Source organism: Magnolia sinica, chromosome 3, assembly GCF_029962835.1.
Source record: "Magnolia sinica isolate HGM2019 chromosome 3, MsV1, whole genome shotgun sequence".
Taxonomy (NCBI): Eukaryota; Viridiplantae; Streptophyta; class Magnoliopsida; order Magnoliales; family Magnoliaceae; genus Magnolia; species Magnolia sinica.
In genome coordinates, this window is record NC_080575.1 from 89,562,493 (window position 1) to 89,589,219 (window position 26,727).

Below are 26,727 nucleotides of genomic sequence, written 5' to 3' on the forward strand. Positions count from 1 at the left end.
GGGCCTCACGATGTCCTATTTACCACTCAACCTGTTCATAAGGTCAAACCGACCTCGATGGAGGCAAAACACAAATATAAGCTTTATGTGGCCCCCAATAAGTTTTCAACAGTGGGCATTCAGTCTCCACTTTTTTTTTTTTTGGTGTGGTCCAAGGTCCGTGGGGCGCAACCTGTATGGACGGTGTGGATAAAACACATACACCATGGTGGGCCCCACAGAGCTTGGGACACACGTCGTCCTACGGAGATATCCCTGTGGCGGGTGCTGCAGAAAATCCACTTCCGAGTGAAAGTGGTCGTATCATTTGTTGCTTTGTAATAGTTATACGGTTTACCACTGAACTGATAATCCTACGAGTACATCAAGATGGGCCCCACGTTCAGGGCCGCACCTAATCGGCTCCCGCGTTTCTCTATAAATACCATTTCCCCAGCGCTTCTTCCCTTCTCTCTGAGAGAGGGAAAAAAAGAAAAATGGTTCACGGTGCCTACGACTCGATCGAGCTCTTGAAGAGCTCCCCGGCGAAAATCTCCACCATTTCATCATACGGCTCCAATCTCCTCGTCGGATGCATCGACGGCTCCCTCCGCATCTACGCCCCTCAATCCCTCCAATCCCAGCCGTCCGATCACCATTCCGCCGGTATCCAGCGAGATGCTTACGTCCTCGAGAAGTCCGTGGCCGGATTCTCCAAAAGGCCCTTGATTTCGATGACGGTGTCCGGATCGAGGGACATCTTGCTGTCGCTGTCGGAGACAGTCGTGGCCCACCGGCTCCCCAACATCGAGGCGGTCGCTGTGATCCCGAAGGCGAAGGGGGCCAACATGTACGCATGGGATGATCGGAGGGGGTTTTTGTGCTTCGGAAGGCAGAAGAGGGTCGGGATTTTCCGGTACGAGGGTAAGTTCTGTAATTTTCTCTGATTTCTCTGGCCAATTGTTGATATGGTATGCATGGTGTGAAATTCTCATTCCTGCTTAGTGTGTTGGAATGTAATTTCCGTAAATTCCTCTCTTTTTGGGGTTTATATGGAAATGTGGGTGGTAATGTAGCAATGCTATAAAGATTCCGTGGAGCAATTTATGGGAAGCTCTGAGCTTTTTTTTTACTGGGAGTGGTAATTTCTGTATTATTTTAAAAGTTTTTTGGGGGTTTTGGTAGGGTAGAGTGCTCACTGTACAAAAGTTACCATACGGGTGTGGGTTTTTAGCCTTGGATTGCATCTTAGATGATGATCTGAACCGTTCATATTCTAGATTCTAGGCTTTTGAATGAATGATTGTCTATGAAGATGCATTTGGAACATTGAAAAGTAAAGTTTGAATGGATCATGTTCAAATCCAAGACTGAAATGTTAGGATCATCAATAAAGCATGTGTTAGGATTTTCGAAACACGGTGGAATTTGGGAAAAAAAAAAAAAAAGCAGCTTTAATAAACCATAGTCCGAAGGATCCCCATCTAGATGCTATTAAGTTTCTACAAAAATCTTACAACTTGAATTACCTCTTGTTGATGGCACCAGAAACCAAGTAGATTGTTGATGCCATTCCTCCGAGCTAGACAGTTTCTCTGATCCATCCCAGATGGAGGAGAAGGATGAGAACCAACACACCAACCTTAGAGCAGGGCTAAGGATGTGCAAGAGAGGCGTCCAAGGTGTGAACCCCTCACGTGTGGATGCGTGGATGTGAACGAAGAGAGAAAGAAGTTTCTCTCTCCTCTCTCCAATGGTGACGCCTAAGGGGTTAGAGATGTCCAAAGCTCTCTCTCTGTCTCTCTCTCATAGGATATATTTATGAGGAGGTATCACATTGATGTTACTTCAGTCTAGTGTTTGCAGTGTCGATAATATCATCCAATATCTCGCACCACAGCAATCCAAAACACTACTAATGGACATTTATTTCAGTGAATCGACAATCATATCGTGATATATAGCATTGTATCAATGATATTGTTGATGCAATGTGATATTTTCAAAATATTGTTGCCATCATAAGGGTGTACTGACAATAAATTCAAATGTATTGTCGATATTATTGATACCAACAACGATATTGGCCCTTTTATCAACCATACTTACCCTTTTCTCTCAAAAAAAAAAAAAAATCCAAAAAACTATACAAATTCACATTTTTTTTCTTCAAGCCTTTCACTTCTAATCCCTTAGGTGAATCTAACCAAGTCCTTTTGATTATTTGGAGGATAAAGTGGATTTTTTTATTATTATTATGGAAATCAAGATTGGATAGTGGGTGGGCCCGATTTTGAAACGATGAGTTTTTCTTATTTGATTCTCTCTCTCTCTCTCTCTCTCTCTCTCTCTCTCTCTCTCTGGTGTAAATCACTTGGAATCAGTAGAAATAAGATAAGAATCAATAATTTTGCATGTTTTGCATGCTTAATCATGGATTTCAACCTTTGATTTGGGGTTTTGGAGAAAGTGGGGGAACTTGTTTATGTTTTTTCATACATGGTCTGTAATCATGCCTTTCCACATACCCAAATTCACCAATTCCTTCACTAATTATGGCCATCCACCTTTGATCTTATACCCATGCCATTCAAGTGATGGACCACAAGATCTCATCCATTTGATTACAATCAAGCATGCTTAAAACATTTGTAAGGGTTAAAGTAAAATATCAATAGTTTAAAGCATTTAATAATACATTTAAAACCATTTAAGTGCCGGGCCCAACTAAAAACAACTTGATGGATGATCAAGATTTGAGCTACAAGAGCGTTCCTAGGTAACGAGTGGATCCCTTTTTTCATCATATTGAACTCAGTTGCATCCAAATGCATGCACCCAACCATACCCACATATGAGCAAGTGGAATTGTGCAAATGACTTTGTCAAGCAAGCTGCACATTACACTAAAACTTGTACTCCTCATTTGTGCTAAAGTCTAAGGATTAGTTAAAGTCGGTCATACGCAAGTTGATCTAGTCTAGGCATGACGAATTTCTTATTCTAGAGACTTGAATTGATCCTCCGATGTAAGTGTCCAACATATCCAGTAACAAGATTCTGTATACATGAACACTCATATTCCTATGTGGGGTAGGGCAAGGGCGCCAACTCATTGTTATGCCTGATGGTGGAGATCTTCCATTGATGGTCCCCTCACACATGATGACCACATAAAAATAACCACAAGCTCATCCTAAAACCTACTAGGTGTTCATGGAATACAGGGCATTAAGATCAATGGAAAACAAATCTCACTTGGCCATTGGTTGTTCCCAAACTCAAGTTCCCAAGGACAACAGAGGAAACCCTCTCCTGTAACCTATGTTCACATAGATGATTGAAGTAAGCCCACAAATTGATTATGGCACATTGATTACTTGTCTACATAGGACCTATGGTCATCATGATGAATGGACCAGATCATCAATATCAATGGTCAAGATCATTATTTGTCAATGAGCATGATCCATATTGTCAATGGACAAGATCCATATTGTCTTTTTAGGGCATACAATACTAGTGTTCATAGTATCAATATCGTTACATGTATCGTTGGTTGGGGATATAGAAACATGTATTGATATCTCCGATATTATTGCTGATACCGGGAAATGTAGTGCTGACTAAGGGAAACATTGGGGACACACCAGAAAATGGTGGAATTTCTCAATGAAACTTCAGGATATGCTAAAATACACATATTTGCATATTTAGGAATCAAAAAATTGTAAAAAAAAAAAAAAAACAAAAAAAAAACTAAAAAAACTCATACATAATAAGTTTCTCTTTAATAGAGGTCTAAAAAATGTAACGCTGACTCAAGGAAACATTGGAGAAACAAGGAGAAAATGGTGGAATTTTTCACTGGTACTTCAGGAGATGTTAAAATACACACACACGCACATTTTTGAAAGATAAATAGTTTGCATATTTAGGAATGCAATAATAAGTTTCCCTTTAATTGGGCCTAAAAGCACGTATCGTTGACTCAAGGAAACATTGGGGAAAATGGTGGATCCATCCATCCATTTAGCCCATACATACATAAAACACATGCATGATCCATCCATCCAAACGTGCACCCTCGCGCACACACATCCATCCAGCCATCCATGCATCCATGATCCATTTATTTGCCCATGAATGTATACAAACGGCGCTAAAGAAAGAATCTAACTTGAGTTCAAAAAAGCCCTCCGAGCACGAACACTTATCACGGAACGAATCTTAGAGCAGCCACATCTCTAGAGCAGTAGGTCATAGAAAAAAAAAAACCTGCATCATCCCTGCGCGGAGTCTCTCGTCTCTCTCTTTCTTCCTCCACTACCCGACATCCCCATCCTCCAGTCACCCCTCTTTCTCAATCCCGTCATCATCCCACCCCCGACATATACACACATGCATTTCATTATACAACCATGTGCCCATAAAAAAAAATTGAAATTAATTTTTTTTAATAAACAAAATTTTGGTGATATCAATACATTTACGATATTATCGAAATATTGTCGATACAATGGCGATATGAGCAACACCTAGAATTTACACAATTGAAAGTATTGGCGATACATTGGCGCTATCGATACAAGCGACGCTTGGAATTTACATAGTCGAAAATATTGGATATACATTGGCGATACTTGGCTATATATCACTAATACCTAGAATTTATGATACTACCGGTGTTATTAGTATCGCGCTGCCAATGTTATTGGTATTACCAAGTTGGAGATACGGATAATATCGGGGATATTTTAATAATATCGGTGATACTCCGAACAATGTACAACACTAACAACATGATTATAATTTCATAGCTTCTATTAGGTAGTAACAAGAACGTGAATGGTTCAGATCATCATTTAAAATGAAATCCAAGGTGAAAACCCACCCTTGTATGATATTGTTATACGGACACACCGTACCCTATCAAAACACCTCTTTTGGGTGTTTTGTTGGAACACTACCATGTTTTAGATTGAATTGATGGAACCATCCTCATCTTTTCAGAGTGGACAACAATGCCTTTGAAAATAATCACAGTGGCGTTACTTCACCCTATAGAGTGTTACATTGGTTGTCATGGGTATTCATGTCAATTTGGAAACTTTGGTGTTTTCCACCATTTTTTTGAACTTATATGTGTGCATGTGTGAATTGATGTATGCATTTGTAGAGCTTGACCGAGTTTCAACGTGTGTTTGAGGCAACTCATGTGCACACAATGTCTTGTGCTAGCATGACACACAGGCACAAGATTCAACAAATCCATAATGAGTGTCCCACTATGTTGATGTCCTGGTCCAAGAATCCAGATGGTCTAATAATCGGGTGGGCCACTATCTATGAAACAAATGTATGGCTGTATAAAACTCACTTAATTAGTGGCCAACTTGATTTTTGGTTGAGAACATTTGGATGGTCAGATCGACCTGATGGGTAGCTTGGATATTGCACCTGTTTGCACATGTGGTGGCCTTGTGCACGCATGTGGTTTAGCAAACCTCTGCGTACGTGCGCGCTCTCAGTTGCTTAATGTCCATTGGTGAGTCGTGTTGGACTGGTGATGTGGTTTTTTCATGGGTCTATTGGAGATCCTGTAAAATATTCTCTTCTTTGCGATACTTTCGGGGGTGTAGAAGAAGAGGAATAGAAGAATCTTTGAAGGTGAAGCCATTTTGTTGGAATATCTTAAGAAAAGAATATTTCTCATGGTCTCAAATTGGGCATTGTCGAAAAAAGAGTTTCAGGGTGTTTATTGGTGGACCTGTTAGGGTTTTGGTCTTGGGCGAGGGATAACCAAAATCAGTAGCTGTGTTTTGTTGGGGGTGACGGCCTGCCTCCTTCTCCTTCTTCTTATTTTGCGCTTGTTTTTATTTTGTTTTGGCCTGACAGCAGAGTGATGAGAGGGTAATTTTTTGTTTGCGGCTTCTCTCTCTCTCTCTCTCTCTCTCTCTCTCTCTCTCTCGCTCTCACTCATTTTAATAAAAGCATAGCATTTCGAAAAAATAAAAGAAGCTTAGTTTCTCTCTATTAATTTGTATTATTCTTTTTGGTTGTTTGTGAATTAGGTAGTTGATAATTTCATAAAAAATGTATCCAATGCAAACATTGCCTATGCAACTTACACCAAAGTCTGGCCTTTAATTGTTTCCCTGCAAGTTTTAATAATTGGTCAGGGATTGCGGGTTTGTGTTTGTTCAATTATTTATTTATAAATTGGGTTGGTGTGAATGTGATGGTTTTCTAGAAAAAAATAGAAAAGAAAAGACTAGCACTGGTCTTATGGGAAATTAATCGGACAAGTTGCCGTTGTCATAACATTGGCCTTTGGTATTTCGAATAATGGTTAGTGGTAACATTGTTGTAGCAAAGATGCAAAAAGTGGCTAAAATTTTTAAATTCATTGAACAACTTGCAAGAAAACCACTGTCAAGAATATATATATATATATATATATATATATATATATATATACACGAACTTTTTTAAGAACTCATCATACGTGATGTGACTCCAAAATATGAACGGTCCACGTGAAGCAGCACCTCATGAAACCCCCCAAGCCCAATTTTTACTTTGATCCAAAACTTTGGTGGGCCATGAAAAATGAAAACAGTTTCCTCCCTTGATTTGCATTTCTCTTTGCCATGGCCCACCGGAATTTTAGATCAGGGTGAAATTTTTTCCGTTGGGGTTTCATGGGATTTCGCATCACATGGTCCGTTCGGATTAGGCGCCCATGACACGTGTGCAAAGGTGCGCACGTGCGTAGGTGTGCAGATGAGCATGACTCTATATATATGTATTATTGGTTATGTCAAAAACTATTTTGTCTACCATGTCACATAAGTTCTTGGCTACCATGTCTGTTAATGGGAATTATGCAATGTCTTTGGAAAGTGGATGTTGGGAATTCGTTGGCTATGTTCTTTGTCTTGGTTGTTTTTGTTAAAGATAGTTTCCTTAATCATCTTTTGTTTTACAATAATGGTGCAAATTTGATGTGCTTGTCTGGTAGGGGGTCGAGAATTCGTAGAGGTGAAAGAGTTTAACATTCCTGACGTGGTGAAATCGATGGCTTGGTGTGGTGAAAATATATGTTTGGGTATTCGAAGGGAATACATGATATTAAACAGCACAAATGGTGCATTGTCTGAGATATTCCCTTCTGGGAGGATTGCACCACCTTTAGTTGTCCCTCTTCCTTCAGGGGAGCTTCTTCTTGGAAAGGTACTCATCTTTGACCATTTTATTCATAACTGTGTTTATTTTGTTGGTTCCCTTCTTGTTTGCATCACCAATGCTCCTTCTGAGCATCATATAAGAGACAAACTGGTTTCATTGTTACTAGTAAAGTTTGGAGACTTAAAGTCGAAGGGATGAATCGTGAGTAAATTGTGAGATGAATCATGGGTCAGCCATTGGATGAATTATGAGTTGGCCACGGGATGAATCTCGAGTCGGATGTGGACCCATGGGCTGACCACGGGTGGATCACAAGTTGTCTGCATTAGAGATGTAGCTGTAACTTGTTATGCATGCACAGGGACAGGGAAATGACACGTCTATTGACAAGTAGGGATGGATGCCCAGCTACCTTGTAGGTCCTCGTCCTCCAACTTCTATCCATCACTTGTGGGACAGACTGCATCGGGGGACTTGTGACTTGGAAGATTGTAGGAACTGCAATTTACTGCTCTGGGCATCATGGCCCGCTGGAAGATTTGATACGTGTGTCACCAATTGAGTGGTAGCTCGGCGAGCCATGAGACATCAAATCCCAGCCTTGGATTTTTCCCACTCTTCGACAAGGGAGAGGGACGAATCGATTAGATGCAGGGCTGAATCTGAGTAGATCGTGGGCAGCATTGATACCCTGCCGCCTGCAATGTGCAATTGTGTATTCAAGTCATCTGTGAAAGGATTCAGCTTGCTGTCTGAAAGGAATTTCTTTTCAAGATGACCCAACATGGCTTGTCGACTGTGGGAGCTTTCCCCAATGACACAAGCCAATGTGAGCCCAGAGGCCCTTCAGGTTGGCAAACAGGTGGCAATGCCATGCAACGAGGCTCACACACATATAGTGATCAGTCACAATATATATTATGTGTTTTCTGCGATTGACTAGGTTGAGATAATGAAAAAATTGTGAAATTTATGAGAAATAAGAGCTGTGCACCAATAAACCAAGATGCCTTTTCTCTTTTTGCACTCGTTATCACCATCACCATCACCATCATCATCATTTAAGACTTATCCCAACCAATTGGGGTCGGGTGCATGAATCCTGTCTCGCCATTCCACTCTATCACGGGCCATAACTTCAGCTAGACCATAAGTCATCAAGTATTTTCTCATTACCTCTAGCCATGTCTTTTTGGGCCTTTCCATTGCTCTTTTAGAGCCTTCAACTTGTATTAACTCACTGCTCTCCTTCGGCACTACTCATTGAAAAGTAGGTGGCTTCTCTCCTTCCAAAGACATCTAAGCATAATGAGCCCATTTGTGTAGATAGAGAGAGGGTGCCACTGATGTTTATGATGCCCAACCCTTGTTATGGTGGTACCAAGGTCCCAGAGGCACTCTTTATGGGAAAACCAAATAGAATTGGTTAGGCAAACAATGATATGAAAGTGGAATTGAATTCCCATCAACTCTTGATGAAAACCCAAATGGCTGAAATATAAGAGCAAAATACAACTCTCATAAACTTCCGACTATCTTGAAAGGAGATGGATCGAGGTATTCCATGTAAAATAATCTAGGAGGAGAGAGTTGCAAGAGATGGATAGGAAGAATCAGTCACGAGCCAATTGGGAGGAGAGAGTTGCCGTAGATGATTGAGATAGGAGAGAGATCAGTGGCAAGTGATTGAAGGTAAGTTTCGGGATGGTGATAGGGTGGTTTTGGAAGGTCCGAATGGTGAGGGTACGGTAATTGCAGAACACAGGGAAGAGGGTGGTGAATGGAGCATGATGCTTGAGAAGGAATCAGTAACTACATGGCCTCAGGTAGATGAAAGGATCCTCTTGGAAGGGCCTTGCGACGCCAACCAGGTGATTGCAGAATGGTAAAGAAGGCGGTACATGGAGTGTGAATACTTGCCAGGGATGTCTCCTAGAGATGCTTCAGCAATAGACTTTAGTAAAGGCCAGATTCAAGTGGGGGCTGGTAAAGGGAGTGGAGGAGGTGAAGGCTCCTCCCGCTATGCGAGTTGCTCTAACCCCAGACCTAGGAGGACTTATGATGATCAATGGAATCAAGAGAAAGACATCAGTGCTAGGGATCTCTCGAAAGGGAAAGGGATGATTGGAGGATCATGGTGGTACGACCAAGTGGGTTGCAAAGGAAGAGGTGTGGATTCTGACAGGGAAAGGTCGAAAGAAGCCTCAATCCCAGAAATTTAGACATCAATAGAAGGGGAGGAAGGTCAACATCTTAGGGACCTCACCATGCTTTTTGTGGACAACTTCCTGGAAGCGTGGATGGAACTCCACTTTTCTCGTGTATTTGGACATTATGGCAAGGTCATGGATGTAGCGATCTCTAGGGTGAAGGGCTCTTTTGCTATTAGGGGCTTCACCTTTGGAAGGATCTAGGTATTCTGTAACGGTAACAATGGCAGTAAAAGCCACCACCGTTACCTTTACGACATGGGCCGTAATGGCCGTTACAGCCCCTGTAACAGCCATTATGGTCTCTCTGTTTATTTATTTATTTATTGGAAAATAAAATCCAAAAAACCTATATTGGACCAGTAATGGACTGTTACGAGGTCGTAGCCAGATGTGTATGTGAAATCCACTTTGTCCATTAGGTTAGCAAAAAAACGTTTAGTTGTATGGCTAAAAAAATCAGCCACGTCAATAATTACGATGGGCTACATGAAGGGGAACAAGCAGGAGATGCCCACCATCCAAACCATGTCATTTGGTTTGGCACACATAAATCAAGCATAGGTATAATTGTTATTCCCCATGCATGAATTTTCTCAATGAAGTTAATGGTTGGAGTGGATTTCACATAAAAAGTATGGTGGACCATATAAAAATTCAATGATATCCATCCCTTCTCCCATTGTTTCCTTTAGGGCATGTTTGATTTTCTAAACCATAGGTAAATACAGTGAAAATGGGGTAATGATTATTTCCTCTAGTAATTGCGGCATTGTTACTGATGCTTGATTTGACGGTTACTTTTTTGAGCTCAGAAACTGAGGACACTGCGAAATATATTTGGGGGCCCACCTTGATGTATGTGGCTTATCCACACCGTCCATTTGTTATGCTAACTAAATTTAGGGATTGCCAAAAAAACGAAGCTGATACAAAGCTCAAGTGGACCACACCACAGGATTTAGGGAATCGAACATCTACCGTTAAAAACTTATCAGTGCCACTATTTCCTTTAGTGTGGGCCACTTGAGTGTTGGATCAGCCTCATTTTTTGGCTCATGGCTCAAAATGTTACGCTAAAATGGATGGACGGTGCAGATATATCATATATATCAGGGTGGGGCCCAAAAATTTAAACCGGTTTTTTTTTACTCGGTTTTCAAAGCTAAAATGTAAGTGCATTTTCAAACGGGGTGGATGAATAATAATTACTAATTCACAGGGCATTTACATGGGATTTGGAAAATCAAACATGCCCTTAGTGTGGCCCACTCGAATCATAGGTCTACCCGTTTTCTTAGCCCTACGGCTAAATTGCCAACACTGACCTGATGGTCAGAGTAGATTTCACGTATGCATCACTATAGGGTCCACCCTATTTAAGTTTCCAAGAGGATAGGGAGATGGAGCACACAAAAGTCTCTTGCGGTACAGTTTGCAAGAGACCATCACTCTCTCTCTCTCTCTATATATATATATATATATATATATATATATATATATATCAGTGTTTTAAATAGCGGTAGCGTGTTGCGTAGCATTCAACCCTCCGTAGCGTGTAGCGTAAGCTACTCAATACTTCTATTTTTTTATTTTATATATATATATATATATATATATATATATATATATATGATAAATATTAAATAGTAAGGAAAAAGCAAAATATATAAATGTCACATTCTTTAAAATAAAAATCCCAAAGTTAAGAGCATTAAGTACAATACAAATGTTGGATCCTTACTCTTGCTCGGGTGTAGACTCTCAGGAGTTTCAACACCTGGTCAAGGGTTCGAGTATCCTTAGGTGGTGAAATTCCACTAGCCTGAGTGTTTGGGGTGTGTGTGCGTGTGTAAAAAAAAAAAAAAAAAGTACAATACAAATGTCACATTCCTCAAAATCAATATCTCAAATTCTCAATAATTAGTCTTTAGACTCTAGTGTCTAAACTCTAAAGGTCATCTACATCTAATAGATCATCGTCGTTGTCGTCATCCTCATTCACTTCGTCACCAGGTCTAGGCCTTTCATCATTAGCGTCGGCATCTACATCTGCATGTACATCATCCACACCATAAACACTCATTCCTATATCTCCTTCCTCTCTTATAGGAGTAAGAAATCTTCCCATGGGACTACCTACACATTAATAATAATAAAAAAAGAAATTCATTCCTCTCCCCACGTGGGCCACACCATCGAAAACAATACACATCCACCCCTTCACGCACCTCAGTGGGCCCCATGTGGGCCACACCATGGAAAACAATGCACATCCACCCCTTTACGCACCTCAGTGGGTCCCATGTGGGCCACACCATAGAAAATAATGCACATCCACCCCTTCACGCACCCAAGTGGGCCCCACGTGGGGCCATACCACAGAAAAAGAAATGAAAAAAAGTATAAAGAACAAAAAAAGACAGTAACCGACATTTTAAAAAGGAAAAAAATGAGAAAAAAAAACTCAAAATACCAAGTTATTTTCATTGTACATTGAAAAAAATTCAAAAAAAAGGAATGAGCGTACCTATTTTTGTCTCAAGATGAGGTTGAATCAATGAAAACTGCAAAAGTTGAAGCTCCACAGCCGATCGCAATTGGAATAGGGGAAATCCGATTTCTCCGTCATTTCTTCTCCATTGTTGATGAAACTGTACCAAATGAAGCTCCTTGTAGTCTCCAACAATCGTTCAAAGAAGCCCCTTCGAAGGGCTTTTTGATCGCAAGATTGAAGAGTGGGGAAAGGAGCAGCGTCGGTTTGCGTTTGGAAGCCCTTTCGAATAGGGTTGTTTTTTTTTTTTTTAAAAAGAAAAAAAAAACTTAATTGCTTGCTTGTGGTGTGAGTTCACCACTGTTTGATATAGTGAAAAAAAAAAAAAAAAAACAGGTAGCGCGTGCTACCTGCGCTACACGCTACGCATCTATAGCGTATGCTACGACCCCTATAGCGTGCGCTACATGGGATATACGCTATTTGTTGCGCTACGTAGTGATTTCGCTACGCTACGCTATGCACACTACTCACAACATTGATATATATATATATATATATATATATATATTTTCAAACATCGTCAAATTTGAACTTTAATGTCTTCATTCAAAACAGTCATGGAGTTCAAGCCTATAGAATTGGATCTCCAAATATAGACTTGAGACAATCTGGTGCTACAGGTTGCACCAGTTGATGCAAGAGTGAGCAATTTGTTTCATGTTTAAAGATTTTATTATTTATTATTATTATTATTTTTGTTCTACATGGTTAATACATTGAGGATTTTGTTTACTTCTAATCAGTGTTTTAAATATCAACGATATTGGCCGATGTATCCCACGATATATCTTGTATCTCACCCGTGCGATACGAAACTCGCAAGTAGTGTGATATAGCTCACATGTTCAATTCGGTGAGCATTTTCGATTTTTGATCCTCTTTTTTTTTTTTTTTTTTTTTTCCAGTAAATCATGTTAAATCAGTGTCTATTGTTACAAATACATGGATTGGGAGCTTCAATTTTGAGATTTGGAGGAGATGGGCCGAGTTGCGGAAAGTTGAAAAAATCATAATCTCTCACTTGGTCGCAAATCGGTTGCAATCCTTATGTCCAAACATAAAATCAAACATGTATGTAACCTAATCTAGTGATTCTTCTTTTGCTTTTGAATGTATTGGTTGTGTTTCCACACGTCTTCTTATATTTATAAATTATATGAATGAACTTTGAATATACTTGCATCAATTCAGTTAGACAACGCATAGATTAGGACCCCATACAAAGAAAACCTATTACGTGCACATATTTTTGGTAATGTTTTGATTTATAATTGTGTGTTGATGTGTTTTTATACGCGATACAACCAATATATCCCATACGATAACTGATACGTCTATGTATCCCAAAGGTGCGATACATAACGCGATACCGATATTTCGAACACTGCTTCTGGTTACATTGAATTGCAATGGACAATCTGAATCATGGAATGAAAAAGTTGAACTTTCAAATGCAACAGCAAGTGGATTAGTGGTAATTAAACTCTTTTTTTTTTCCTTGTGTGCTCAAGGATAACATTGGAGTTTTTGTGGACCAAAATGGGAAACTTCTTAAAGATGGCAGGATATGTTGGTCTGAGGCCCCTGCAGCTGTTGTCATCCACATGCCATATGGAATAGCTCGCTTACCTAGACATATTGAGGTAAATCCACTATTCCTGTTGCTGCTCACAGATATTTTTCATTCCTTTTATAATTTGACTTTTCTCGTATTTTTTTAATGTGGCAGATACGATCCCTTAGAGCTCCTTATCAGTTAGTACAGACTGTTGCCCTTCGGGATGTTCATCTTCTTGTCGAGAGCAACAATTGTGTTATTGCTGCATTAGAGAATTCTGTTTATGGGCTGCTACCTGTTCCTCTTGGTGCCCAGGTTTGCTTTCTGTGTGATATTGCATGAATTCTTCAGCTGCTACTTGTTCCTCGCATCTAAATAACATGTTTACAATATTGCTGATCCAATCATCCAATGCTTGTGTAGCTTTATTGCAAATTAAATGTTCCTTTGATGCTTAATCTGGAAATGATGGTTCAATCGCATTTGCAGATGTAATTCCATAAATCTAGTGGTGCTTCTTTAATGTTTATTTATTTCACTTATGGATGACAAGATTTTGGCAGTGCAAATTATGTCACAGACATGTAATTTAACTAATTTAATCTGGAAATGATGGTTCAATCGCATTTGCAGATGTAATTACATAAATCTAGTGGTCCTTCATTAATGTTTATCTATTTCACTTATGGACGAAAAGATTTTGGCAGTGCAAATTATGTCACAGTCATGTAATTTAACTAATTTCTGAAGGCATAAGGTTCAGTTTTTATTGGTTCCACAGTTTCCAGGCAGTTAAGTAGTAGCTCTAAGGGCCTGTTTGGCCGGGCGGATTGGAAGGGATTGGAAGGAAAATCCCGGGATTGGCCGGGCGAGCCAAACAGACTCGGGATTCTGATCCCGGGATATAGCAATCCACTGACATCACCATCATTACCTTGAAATCCATCCAATCCATCCTAATCCCATTCAATTTTTCCTTGGACGTGTTTGGTTCAACGGATTGGAAGGGATTGGAAGGTGCAATCCCGGGATTGGACGGGCGTGCCAAACAGACTCAGTGTTGAAATCCCAGGATATAGCAATCCCATGGATCTTGCACCAATCCACTGACGCAGCCATCATTACCTTGAAAGTGATGCCATCCATCCTAATACCATTCAATCCCTTCCAATCCGCCCGGCCAAACATGCCCTAAAGGGATTCTTTTGTACTGAATGGTATAAACATCATGACTCAAGGTTTTGGACCATGAGAACTATTTCCTGGCTGGGAGTCAGTCCGGTCATCAAGCATAAAAGTTTTGGATGGTTAACTTGGGTTTTTAGCTTAGCATTGTAGATTTGAGGTATATTCCTCAAATGAAGTGCGGGCACATTTTGTAGGAAGCATCATATCATTTACATTGCTGCCATATTTAAGTCAGTTTTAACTATTGACTCCAAGCCTTTTCAATGAAAGCATCCTTGATGAATCATTTTATTTCATTAGATGTAGTTGCTATTTTCTGCATTTCCTGCCCAGTTGGCTAATGTGAATCTCTCCCATATACGGTTTGAAGAACCCAGGTAAAAGAGGAAGGTTTATGTCTTGTGGGCAACTGACCCGTAGAACTTTTGCCAATCTACCATTTAAAATCTAACTGGGAAAAAGGCCAAGATGATGCTCAGTTGCCACTGTTCTTGCTCATGTTTCTTTTTATTGTTTTGTCTTTTGAATTGCAGATTGTACAATTAACAGCTTCTGGGAATTTTGAGGAGGCCTTGGCTTTATGTAAGCTTCTACCTCCAGAGGATTCAACCCTCCGAGTGGCAAAGGAGGGCTCCATTCACATCCGGTGATTATTCAATTATTTACCTTGAGAACATTTGTAGTTGAATGACAATAAGCCACTTCGAAATGGGATATTTGAATTGCACACTAGTTTCTTGATCTGAATGAAGATGCTATGTTCAAATTTATACATGAATGCATACATACATTGCACACATGCATAGGAGGATGGTTGTGTAAGGTTGGCAGCCAGTGTCAAACTTTTGCCATAAATTTCATCATGGATCCAGACAATATGACATTCCAAACTCATGCCAGGGGGGTCAAACTTTTGCCATAAATTCATCATGGATCCAAACAGTGACATTCCAAACTCATGCCAGGGGGGTTATAGCTCTTAATAGTGGAACGGCAGAAAAGGATTCATATAGCCGACTCCAATTAGTTGGGAGAAGGCTGATATATATATATATATATATATATATATATACATACATACATACATATATATATATATATATATATATATATATATATATAGGGAAAAGGTACTATGCGCTCGACCTCACGATAAGCTCCCGTGAGGTCGAGCTGTGTGGGCCCCACCGTGATGCGTGTCGACCATCAACACCGTGCATTTGATGGGTCCCCTCTAAATTATGGGATATCCCAAAAATCAGCCGTATACGGAACTCAGGTGGGCCATACCATCTAAAATCATGTGAAGACACCGTTAAAACATATAAAAGCACTTGGTGGGGCCCACCTGAGTTTTTAATGCTGTTGAAACTTGGTCTGAACCCTCATCCAAGTGGGACACACATAATGGATGGGTTGGATTTGCAAACTACATCTCGGTGGGCCCAAAAAACTGATTATGAATGTTTTAATGGTGCACAGCCCCTCCCCACTTTTGTACGTGGTGTGGCCCACACAAGTCACAGATTGCCTTGATTTTTGAGACCGAGGCCCACAATGGAATGGTGCATCTGACTGATGAGGTAGATGTTCTAAACGCATCACAGTGGGGTCCACATAGCTCGACCTCATGGGAACTTCCCATGAGGTCGAGCTGTGTGGACCCCACCATGATGTGTGTCGAGCATCAACATCGTGCATTTGATGGGTCCCCTTTAAATTATGGGATATCCCAAAAATCAGCTGTATACGGAACTCAGGTGGGCCATACCATCTAGAATCATGTGAAGACATGCCTAAAACATATTCATATCTCGGTGGGCCCAACAAATGATTATGAATGTTTTAATGGGAGGATAACCCCTCTCAACTGTTGTATGTGGTGTGGCCCAAACAAGTCATGGATTGAATTGATTTTTAAGCCCAAGGCCCACCATGGAATGGTGCATCTAACAGATGGGGTAGATGTTCGACACGCATCACGGTGGGCCCACACAGCTTGACCTCATGGGAAGTTCCCATGAGGTCGACTGCATAGAACCATTTCCCTATATATATATATAGAGTAGTGGTCTCCTGCGCACCATCCCGCAGGAGACTTTCTTACGCACCAAGGTAGGCTTTCTTAGACAGTTGGACTGGGGTGGGCCCATTGTGATGTATTCGTGAAATCCACCCCAACCATTAGGTCTGTGAGAGAAATTAAGCTGTGAGACTCCAACATCAAGTTGATACTTGATTCATGAGGGCTACACGAAGGGAAACAGTGGGAGAGGGGGACGGCTACTGTTGACTTTGTACAGGGTCCACCGTGATGTTTATCTGGCATTCACTCCAAACATTATCTACCTTATGAAAATTCATGTATGGGGACCAAATTTTATGCCCATAAGTGATTTATGTGAGCTACACCAAGTTAAACAGTTTGGATGGTGAGCATCCCTTGCATTGTTTGTGCATATGTGGTCCAACATAAGTTATGAATGTCTTATGTTTGATCCCTATGGCTATGTTTTCCTCATGCACCATATGATTGGAGTTGATTTCACATACTCATCACGATTGGGCCATCTTCGGCCCTCCCACCTTGTTTTCCCACCCGTCTCATGCATGTTGACGTGATTCTTGCAAGTGGCAACCTATACTGGACGGTGTTGAAACTGCAATGTGGACCCACCATGATACATGCATGATCCAGATTGTCCATCCATTTTTCGATATCATTTAAGGGTATCAGACCAAACTTGAGTAAGATCCAATTCTCAGGTAGGCCTTGTAAAAATCCAATGATATGCATCCTCTCCTACTTTTCCTCGGTGTGGCCCACTTAAATCATGAACCTGCATAGTTTATCAACTTTTTGGCTAACTTTTCATTACAGACTTAATCATCAGAATGGATTTCATGAACGCATCACAATGGGACCTGACCCCAGCCCAGCATGTAAGCAAGCCTGCCTTGGTGCGTATGAAAGTCTCCTGCGGGACGGTGCGCAGGAGACCACCACTGTGTATATATATATATATATATATATATATATAGGGAAAAGGTACTATGCGGTCGACCTCACGAGTCCGTCCCATGAGGTCGAGCTGTGTGGGCCCCACCGTGATGCGTTTTGAACATCTACCCCATCAGTCAGATGCACCATTCCTTCGTGGGCCTAGGTCTCAAAAATCAAGTCAATTCGTGACTTGTGTGGGCCACACCACATACAGAAGTGGGGAGGGGCCGTGCACCATTAAAACATTCATAATCATTTTTTGGGCCCACCGAGATGTGGTTTGCAAATCCAGCCCATCCATTATGTGTGTCCCACTTGGATGAGGGTTCAGACCAAGTTTTAGCAGCATTAAAAACTCAGGTGGGCCCCACCAAGTGCTTTTATATGTTTTAACGGTGTCTTCACATGATTTTAGATGGTGGCCCACCTGAGTTCCGTATACGGCTGATTTTTGGGATATCCCATAATTTAGAGGGGACCCATCAAATGCACGGTGTTGATGGTCGACACGCATCACGGTGGGGCCCACACAGCTCGACTCACGGGAGCTTATCGTGAGGTCGAGCGCATAGTACCTTTTCTATATATATATATATATATATATATAGTCCTGCCATTGTATTCTTGCACCGTTTTAGTCAAGTGTTAGGTAACCTTTTTTTATGTAACAAATGTGTTTGGGACAATAAGAGGTCTTCCATTGAGCAACTTTTTCTTTTCAAAGATACCCTTTTTGATTGGCCCTTGTTCTTAAGGGCCTGTTTGGATAGAATGTAAACTGGGGAATGCAACCAGTTTGCATCGACAAGACATTTTCACCTGTTTGGGAAGCAACTGATGCTTCAGCAAAATGTATGCATTATTGCATTTGCTTTCCCCTCAACGGGAGAGTACAGCCTTTTTTTTTTTTTTTTGAAAGTAATGATTTTATTAACGAGAAGGAGGCGAAACAGCTTCACACAATTACAAAGCTGCCGAAGAGAATGACGATAAGGGACACTCAACAAGAGCCTTTCTATTTGACACACACTACATTACGTCTGATTTAGCCCTCCCAAAGACATTAGAGACCCACTTACACTGATTATGAAAGAACTGGTTATTCCTCTCCCCATAAGGCCCAAATTCCGGGCAAGGAAGAGGCTATCAGTCGAGGGAAAAGAGTTTTTCTCAAATGTGATGTTTAAAATGCCAATTTTGGAGGGAAAAAGATTTCCTTGTGTGGGATTGCAATCCTGATAGTTACATATGCAAAGAAAAAGCATTTTCCAAGACTTTTCTTTAGCAAAACAAACATGTGCGAAGGGTTTGCTTCCCCTAGTGCTTATGTTGGTTTACCTCTCGCTTATGCCATGTTTTTGCTTTCCCTTGCATTTCCCTAGTTTACATTCAATTCAAACAGGCCCTAGGATTTCCAAGTTTTTGCAGCATTGGACTTCAGAAATTGATTGGATTGTGGATTAATATTGTTAATGTGCTTGGCAATAATAAATAGGATAGGATATTCTCTGGCCACCCAATTGGGGAATGCTCAAATGAAGTAGAAGTTAGAGCTATCTTGGTTGGCAGAAATTGTTATCCTTGTCTTTTAATGGGCCATGTGATCATTGAAGGCGATTCTAGTAGTGCCATCTTGTGTGCAGCAGGGAAATGCAAGAAAATTGTAGCTTTAGTTTTTCACAAATGAAATCTGGATGTTTACAATGTCTCTACCTGTATCCTTTTCTCATATCCCCTGTGATGCTAATACTGTAGTTGATACCCTTGCCAAGTTGTAGATAAACTCAGTCTTTGCCTTAGCTCTTTGTATCCATTATATTGATGGATTTTGTGCTATTTTAGTTTATGAATAAAGTTCTCGGTATTTATCATCGTCATAATCGCCATCGTCGTGTCCCAGCTAAGGGATTTACGTGGCAATAAGTTCGATGACTGGCTGCCCACCTAACATTTATCATCCTTTCCCTACGCCTAGGATTGGCTAGGGCGTTGCTACCACAAAACGTACGTCTAATTTTTCCATTATTGATTGAAATTTTTTACCCTTGTGTTCCATCTCATTATTATGAATGCGGACCTTCATGGATGGAAGCACAACATTGCTTCGCTATGTTTGCAGTGTGCTGACTCAACAACGATTTGTTAAGTTTTCTTTGTGCTCAATCTTGATCTTCCTTTTTTTTTTTGAAAGGCAATGATTTTATTAAGCAAGGGACCAAGACAGTCCAAAGAATACGAAAACAATCAGTTTACGAAAAGGGAGTCTCAATCGATATCTTTGATTGAGATTGTAACCTAATCATTTACATCCAACCTAGCTTTCCAAAAAATACCTGTAGAATAATCAAAATGAGAACTAGCTGGACTTGTCTTTGGACCAAACCATTATGTCCAATGTCGACAAAAGAGGGGCATATACCCAATAGACATTTTGGCAAAGAGGAATTCTTCCTCCTCTTCTAATCGCTAGTTCCTCCAACACACCGCTTCGGTTAAATGTATCGAGTATTTATGGAACAAGTGGAACACTATTGAATATCTTTCGGGTGCTGGGGAGTCCTCATCAACCCCAAATCAGATAGCGAGCAACAAAGGCTAACCGTAACTCTCGGATCCAAGGCCATACTTGCTAGATGTGGGAAATTGTCACTCAGCCTTTTGTCACCCAACCCTGAATCAGACAACGAGCAACAGTAACCGTAACTCTTGGATCCAAGGCCATACGTGCCAGACGTGGGAAATTGTCACTTGGCCTTTTGTCACCCAGCCACACATCCTCCCAATATTTGATTCTTCTCCCATCACCTAGAGCAAACCTTATCCCCTCCTTGAACTTTTTCCTCAGTTTGGATATAGCCTTCCACAACCCAGTAGGTCTATGCAAAGATGATTCTTTCAAACACCAGTCCCCTCCCACTCTCCCTGCCGTTCTCCTACAAGCACCTTTGGAGATGTTGCCACTTCTTGTCGCCACCCGCTTCATACTCACCGCCTTTGCTTGTGCTGTCGATCGGCCTCTTCTGGATTTCGATTGTCCTCTTGAGTGCTTCTTCTCTCTTACTTCTAACATAATAAGAGAAGGATAGATGAAGTGGAGATCTCAATCTTGATCTTACTCATATTTTCATACATGTATCGTTTATGATTTGGGTATCTCCACGTGCTTGAGTGCTTTATGCTTTGTAGGTTGTAAATGCTTCTAGTTTTGGAGATGTAGCTTATACTTGGTTTTTTTTTTTCTCTCCTCTGTCAGAGATTGATCTATTGGATCCTGTTGGCTGCAATTAACAGAAGCCATCTCTGTTATAGTTCAAATGGATTTGGAGATAATGTCACTCTAATATTTGTTTGGCTGTCAAACATATTTCTATCATCTAAGAGCTTCTGTTGAGTAGGATTTTGACACATATTTCAATCCATGAAGTAATTTAGAATCTGATAATTTTTCTTCAGTCGATTGTCTTTTATATACATTCTGAATTTTGTTCCTGAAGATGATGATTTCTTTTACTGTTGAAAGACGCTTATATGAGTTTATTGGCTAGGACATAGTTGGTCATTTCTTCAGGTTCATCTACTTCAACCCCATTGACTCAATCAGGTTATGAAAGAGAAGCCCCCTTAGATTTACATGGGCTTCCACTAATGCAAGAAATTCTCATTCATTCCAAGAAACTTGATTAATTATGTGTTTTTTTTTTCCTCACTTTTACTCATCACCAATGTTGACATGGCAAGTATATGGGCCTTTTGACCAATGTTTCAAATAACGCTCGTAGCGTAGTTGTAGCGTACACTACGTAGCGTAGCTAAATAGCATAAATTCTCTGTAGCTTACACTACATGGGTCGTAGCATACGCTACAGCTACGTGTCGTGTACAGTTTGTAGCATACACTGCAGTGTTTATATATATATATATATATATATATATATAGTTTTGTTTGTTAAAATTTGTGTAAAACTCACATTATTAAAAAACTTAAAATGTAACGTTAAAACCAAACCTTTCTTTGTTTACTTTTACTTAAAATAGCGGTGATCCTTTGTTGAAGTTGGTGTGAAACTCACATGCTAAAAAACCTTTAAAGCTGAAGTTAAAAGAAAAAAAGGGTTTTCGAGAACCCCTCCTTGTATAGATGACATTTGTATTGTACTTCATTCTCTTAACCTATGGGAATTTTATTTCTTTTCATACTTGTGAGTTGTGACTTGTGGTTTTCAATTATACATTATTAATTAAAGTGGTTTGCTTAGAAAGTTGTTGATGTGATAATTATTTGATTTGGTTTATGACTTTATATATGTGGACTGGCTTTTGATAAATGAAAATTAATAACTTGTTTGAACATGCTTATACTTGAAAAATGAATAATCTTTTACGCTGCACGCTACAGAGGGTTGAACGCTACGCAGCACACTACCACTACTTAAAACACTGCTTCTGACTAATGCATAAGGTCACACCTGTTGTGATGATGACCTATGTAAAAATAAGGTTGGTTCGGATTGTGCGTGTAAATTGAAGACCATTGTCAAGTTCTAGGCTGTCAAATCCTTCAGTGCAGGGTGGCCCAATTGAAGAGTGGACTGGCACAAATTTTGGGATTGCCATCTTCGCGTTGGGGGACCTTAGGCAGCACTCAGATGTCCCACACACTTGCCAAGTTGGAACATGTGCTGTGTGTCATGGTTAAGGTGCATATGGAGACGGTTTGAGTGGGCGTAGCAAGCTTCTTTTGCTACAGGGTATTAAGGTTTTGATAAATAAGCAGCAGACCTATTAATCTTTTTCACACGAATATTATCTAAAGCAAAATGAAGACAATTTCTTCATGATGTTTGCTTCTTCTTCTTCTTCTGCTTCTTCATTAAAAAAATTAAAAAAAATTAAAAAAATTAAAAAATTAAAAAAAATCCTGAAAATCATTCGCATCATTGGAATTCCGTTGAGCAGTTTCACTTGGCTCTTCAGCAAGTTATAGCATCATGTCCCTCATTTTGTAATGTGTCCATGTCACTCTAAATTCTTCCTTCTAATATTGGGGTCTCTTTTCTAACCTGATCTTCCTGATTGGCTGTTTTCAGATATGGACACTATCTGTTTGAGAATGGAAGCTATGAGGAGGCAATGGAACAATTTTTAGCGTCTTCAGTTGACATCACCTACATACTTTCTTTGTATCCATCTATAGTTCTTCCAAAAACGCTTACCGTTTCCGAACCTGAGAAGGTGTTGGACTTTGCATCTGATGCTTTGGATCTCTCAAGAGTTTCATCTAATGCATCAGATGAGATGGAATTATCGTCTCCATCACGGGAATCTGATGAGAAATCAACACTCGAGTTCAAGAAAATGAATCACAACTCTCTGATGGCCCTCATCAAGTTTTTGCAGAAGAAGCGATTTAGCATAATTGAAAAGGCCACTGCTGAGGTAACAGAGGAGGTTATCTCAGATGCACATGATAGTATCACACCATATGATTCCAGCCGTTCAAAGAGCTCAATCAAGGTAGAGCACTATAACGAGGACTTGGGGGCTTTTAATTCGGATTCATGAGCACCGCTATACAAATATTGAAGAAATAAAATATTGTACGTCTAATTGTGCCCTTGATAGAGTGGAATGACTGACAGAAAAGGATTCATGTATCCAACCCCAATTATTTGGGATCAGGCTTATGATGATACTTCTATTTGTATAATGTACTTATTTACATGCAAATTTGGCACAATAATTAAATAACCGTTTTATTATACCTATAATTATTTATTTATTTGTACAATAGTATCCCAAAAGTTAAAGATGATGATAATTAAATGTATAGAACTTAGGAAATGGACACTTGTCGACATCCAAGGATTGGCAACTCATTTGGGTCAATTGGACTCTGTCGAGCCCACTTCATTTTGGCACCACGAGTCTGGAATGAGTGTGACTCACCCCAACTTGACTTGGGACCATACAAGTTGGCCCAATTCATAGAGACAATTCAATTTCAAAACAGTCCTATTTCCTGATAGGAAAATTGCCAAGCTGTTATTACATCTTTTTAGTATGAATTATTTATGTCAAATTTTTTGAAATTATTTTTAAGGAAATACACTTATGGTATATTTTCCAGTGAATGATCATTTTCTCTTTTTAAAATACTTTATACTATGTAAGGGGGTACATCCACTTTCTAAAAAATAGCATAATTTTCATGCATATTTCAATGTTGTCATATAATTTTACAGATGAATCAACATGAGGTTTGTCAATGCTGCCATTACAGGCACCTCGGAGCATTGGCACCTGAGTCCATGTCTTAACTGGCATAGAGTATCCTTATGAATAAATATGTAGATGGATATTTTACGAAGTATTAGATTTTGCTTCCAACTCACTAAAAAGGGTTTTGTCTGCTCCATCAGAGCCGTGGCCACATCCATATCAGCTCAAGTGCCAGGGAGACGGCAGCTATACTGGATACAGCACTCATCCAAGCTCTGCTTCTTACCGGACAGTCTTCTGCCGCATTAGAGCTAGCAAAGGGCCCAAACTATTGTGATATAAAAATATGTGAGGAATTTTTGCGGCAAAGGAACTCCTACATAGCATTATTAGAACTATATAAGTGTAATGGAATGCACAGTGAGGCTCTCAAACTTCTGAATCAACTAGTGGAGGAATCAAACTCAGATCAACCACAGCTTGAACTCACCCAAAAGTTCAGACCAGAAATGATTGTTGATTATCTCAAGGTATAATAGCTCATCGATTCAACTTCCTAATGCATCTTTTTGGGGGAAAGGGCTGGCTATAGTTTGTGCTCACCTGGTGTTTTGTGAACCCCACCCCTAAAGGCACTCCTGCTACCTTTGAATAGTGACTTGAGTCATTTAAGGGGTCATTTGGGAGCATGGATTTGAAACCCCAGATTTCTAACCCTGGATTTCAAATCTTGGATTTTTAGTTGTGTTTGGCAGCCTATATTTTCGAAATCCTATGAATTCAGGAATTGTGTTCGGCAGGTTCGATTTTGACTTTGGGGATTCCTGGAATTATTTTGTGTTTGTTCACAGGATTTAGGAATGTGGTGAAGTAAATTGTCCCAAATATTTTAACTTGACACACATGTAACATGTAAGAAAATAATTGTATTGAGCCCTTGTAAGATAGCCTTTGTTCCAAAAGAAGGCAATTCCAAGGCTTAGGTAGCCCACAAAAGTGGCCCCACTAATTTCATAAGTGAAACAAAATCCCATATATATTTGGGTAGTTGTTAATTTTTTCTATGGGGTGGCCCTCATAATGATTGCATAGGCTTGATTTTTGTAGCATCCCATCATCATTGTGTGAGTGCAAGTAAAAATATCCAACGGTGTAAATGAGCATGAGAGGAGAAGAGGGTAGTTATGACAGCTGGAGAGGATTGAAAATCTTGGATTTTACAACTTATCTTTTTCCTAGGTTTTATAAGAGGACCAAAATCTTGGATTTGAAATCTAGGATTTTCAGGGGTTTCAAACACGACCCGGTTTTCAAATACTGGATTTCAATTCCCAACCGGCCCAAAATCCTGATTTTCAAGGGTGCCTTATAACCCCTTTTGCAATTTGGATTGGTTAATGGTGAAACAATTATTAGTTGCATGTCATAAACTTTTCAAAAGCATAGAAAGAAAATCATTGAAAAGAATCCTTCAAAAAAAAAAAAAAATTTTAAAAAAAGTAAAGAAAAACATTAAAAAAAATAAATCAACCAAGCCTGAAAAGTTGTAGAAATAAAAATAAGAAAAAAAGAAAAGAAAAGAAGGGCTCATATAATGGTATTATTCTTCCCTATTTCTTTGAACTTGTATATAGGTAAGAGATCCAGTGCATTTAGAAGCACTGAATTTCCGCACCTCCATATCTTGGATCATACACGTAGCACGTGTATAATAATCCGAGCCATGCTTCTCATGAGCTTTGCCATTGATTGGACACTAACATTAATTGCCTTGTTCAGACTATCCTAATCATCTAATACATGAATTTCTCATTGAATGTGAGCTGTTGCTGATTTTTGTCTTCTAGTATCCTTTTTTATGTCATGTATTAAGGGTTAAGATCATACAAAGAGCGTGATTTTTGGTCCATGGCCCATTCATTGTAAATGGGATACAATCATGCAATTTTTCTACAAGCAGTGAGCAATGATTGCAATATTGATAATATCGGTATCGCACAGTACTGATAAAATACTGGGTTTTAGTTGGGAAACTTCCCAATATCTGTCAATATGTTGCAATGTATCACTATGTATTGTAATGTTCCGCAATGTATCCCATGTATCGTAACGTATCAACGATACCTTAAATGCATTAGTCCCCTTGTGAAAATATTGAAAAATTTACCAAAAATCCTTTAAAAAATCTGTTTTTTTTTTTTGTGATTTTTTTTTTCCTTTCATTATCCTAAGGAAATTTTGACTTTTCCTTTTTGTACTATTTGGAGAGAAAAAGGGATTTGGTGGCAAAAACCGAGACCGGAGTGTACGGTACTAGAACCCAAATTAGTGAGTTTTTGTGAGTTTGAATAGTTTTTCTTGTAAATATTCCTTGGAATCAATGGAATGAGGTTCATAATTCGTGAATTTGCTTGTTTTTTGTGCTCAATCAAGAGTTTCCACCTTCTATTTTTTGAATTTGGAAAAATGGAGGGAAATCGGTGAAATCCAAAATTTCCTCCATTTCGCCCATTTAACTTAAAATTGTAGGTTGAAAAAAATCGCATTAGAGTGCTTGGATGCTAATTTACAAATTGACGGCATCCCTCAAAAAAAATAAAAATAAAAAAAATATGATCTACAAATTGATTGAACATTTTGAAATTTGAATATATATATATATATATATATATATATATATATATATTCTTAATTGGAAATGTTGAAAATTAATTACAAATAATTTTATTTGGAAACAATTAGATTAACTAGATGTTATGTACACCTAATATTTTGTATTTATGAGTGTATATTGATTTTAACATCTGCCCCACACTGATTT

At 39.5% G+C, this 26,727-nt stretch overlaps 1 protein-coding gene across 3 annotated transcripts in view; it reads left to right on the forward strand.

Annotated features, from left to right (window-relative positions):
• The first annotated feature begins 432 nt into the window (after positions 1–432).
• The window catches only part of LOC131240189 (vacuolar sorting protein 39), a 43,722-nt gene continuing 17,427 nt past the window's right edge, over positions 433–26,727 (forward strand). For all 3 annotated transcript variants that reach the window (XM_058238299.1, XM_058238298.1, XM_058238300.1), the window contains exons 1-7: positions 433–903; positions 7,004–7,215; positions 13,449–13,580; positions 13,667–13,810; positions 15,217–15,329; positions 22,775–23,201; positions 24,107–24,436. In XM_058238299.1, the coding sequence (XP_058094282.1) occupies positions 477–903; positions 7,004–7,215; positions 13,449–13,580; positions 13,667–13,810; positions 15,217–15,329; positions 22,775–23,201; positions 24,107–24,436 (1,785 nt within the window). In that variant the 5' untranslated portion in view covers positions 433–476. The remainder of the gene's footprint in view (positions 904–7,003; positions 7,216–13,448; positions 13,581–13,666; positions 13,811–15,216; positions 15,330–22,774; positions 23,202–24,106; positions 24,437–26,727) is intronic.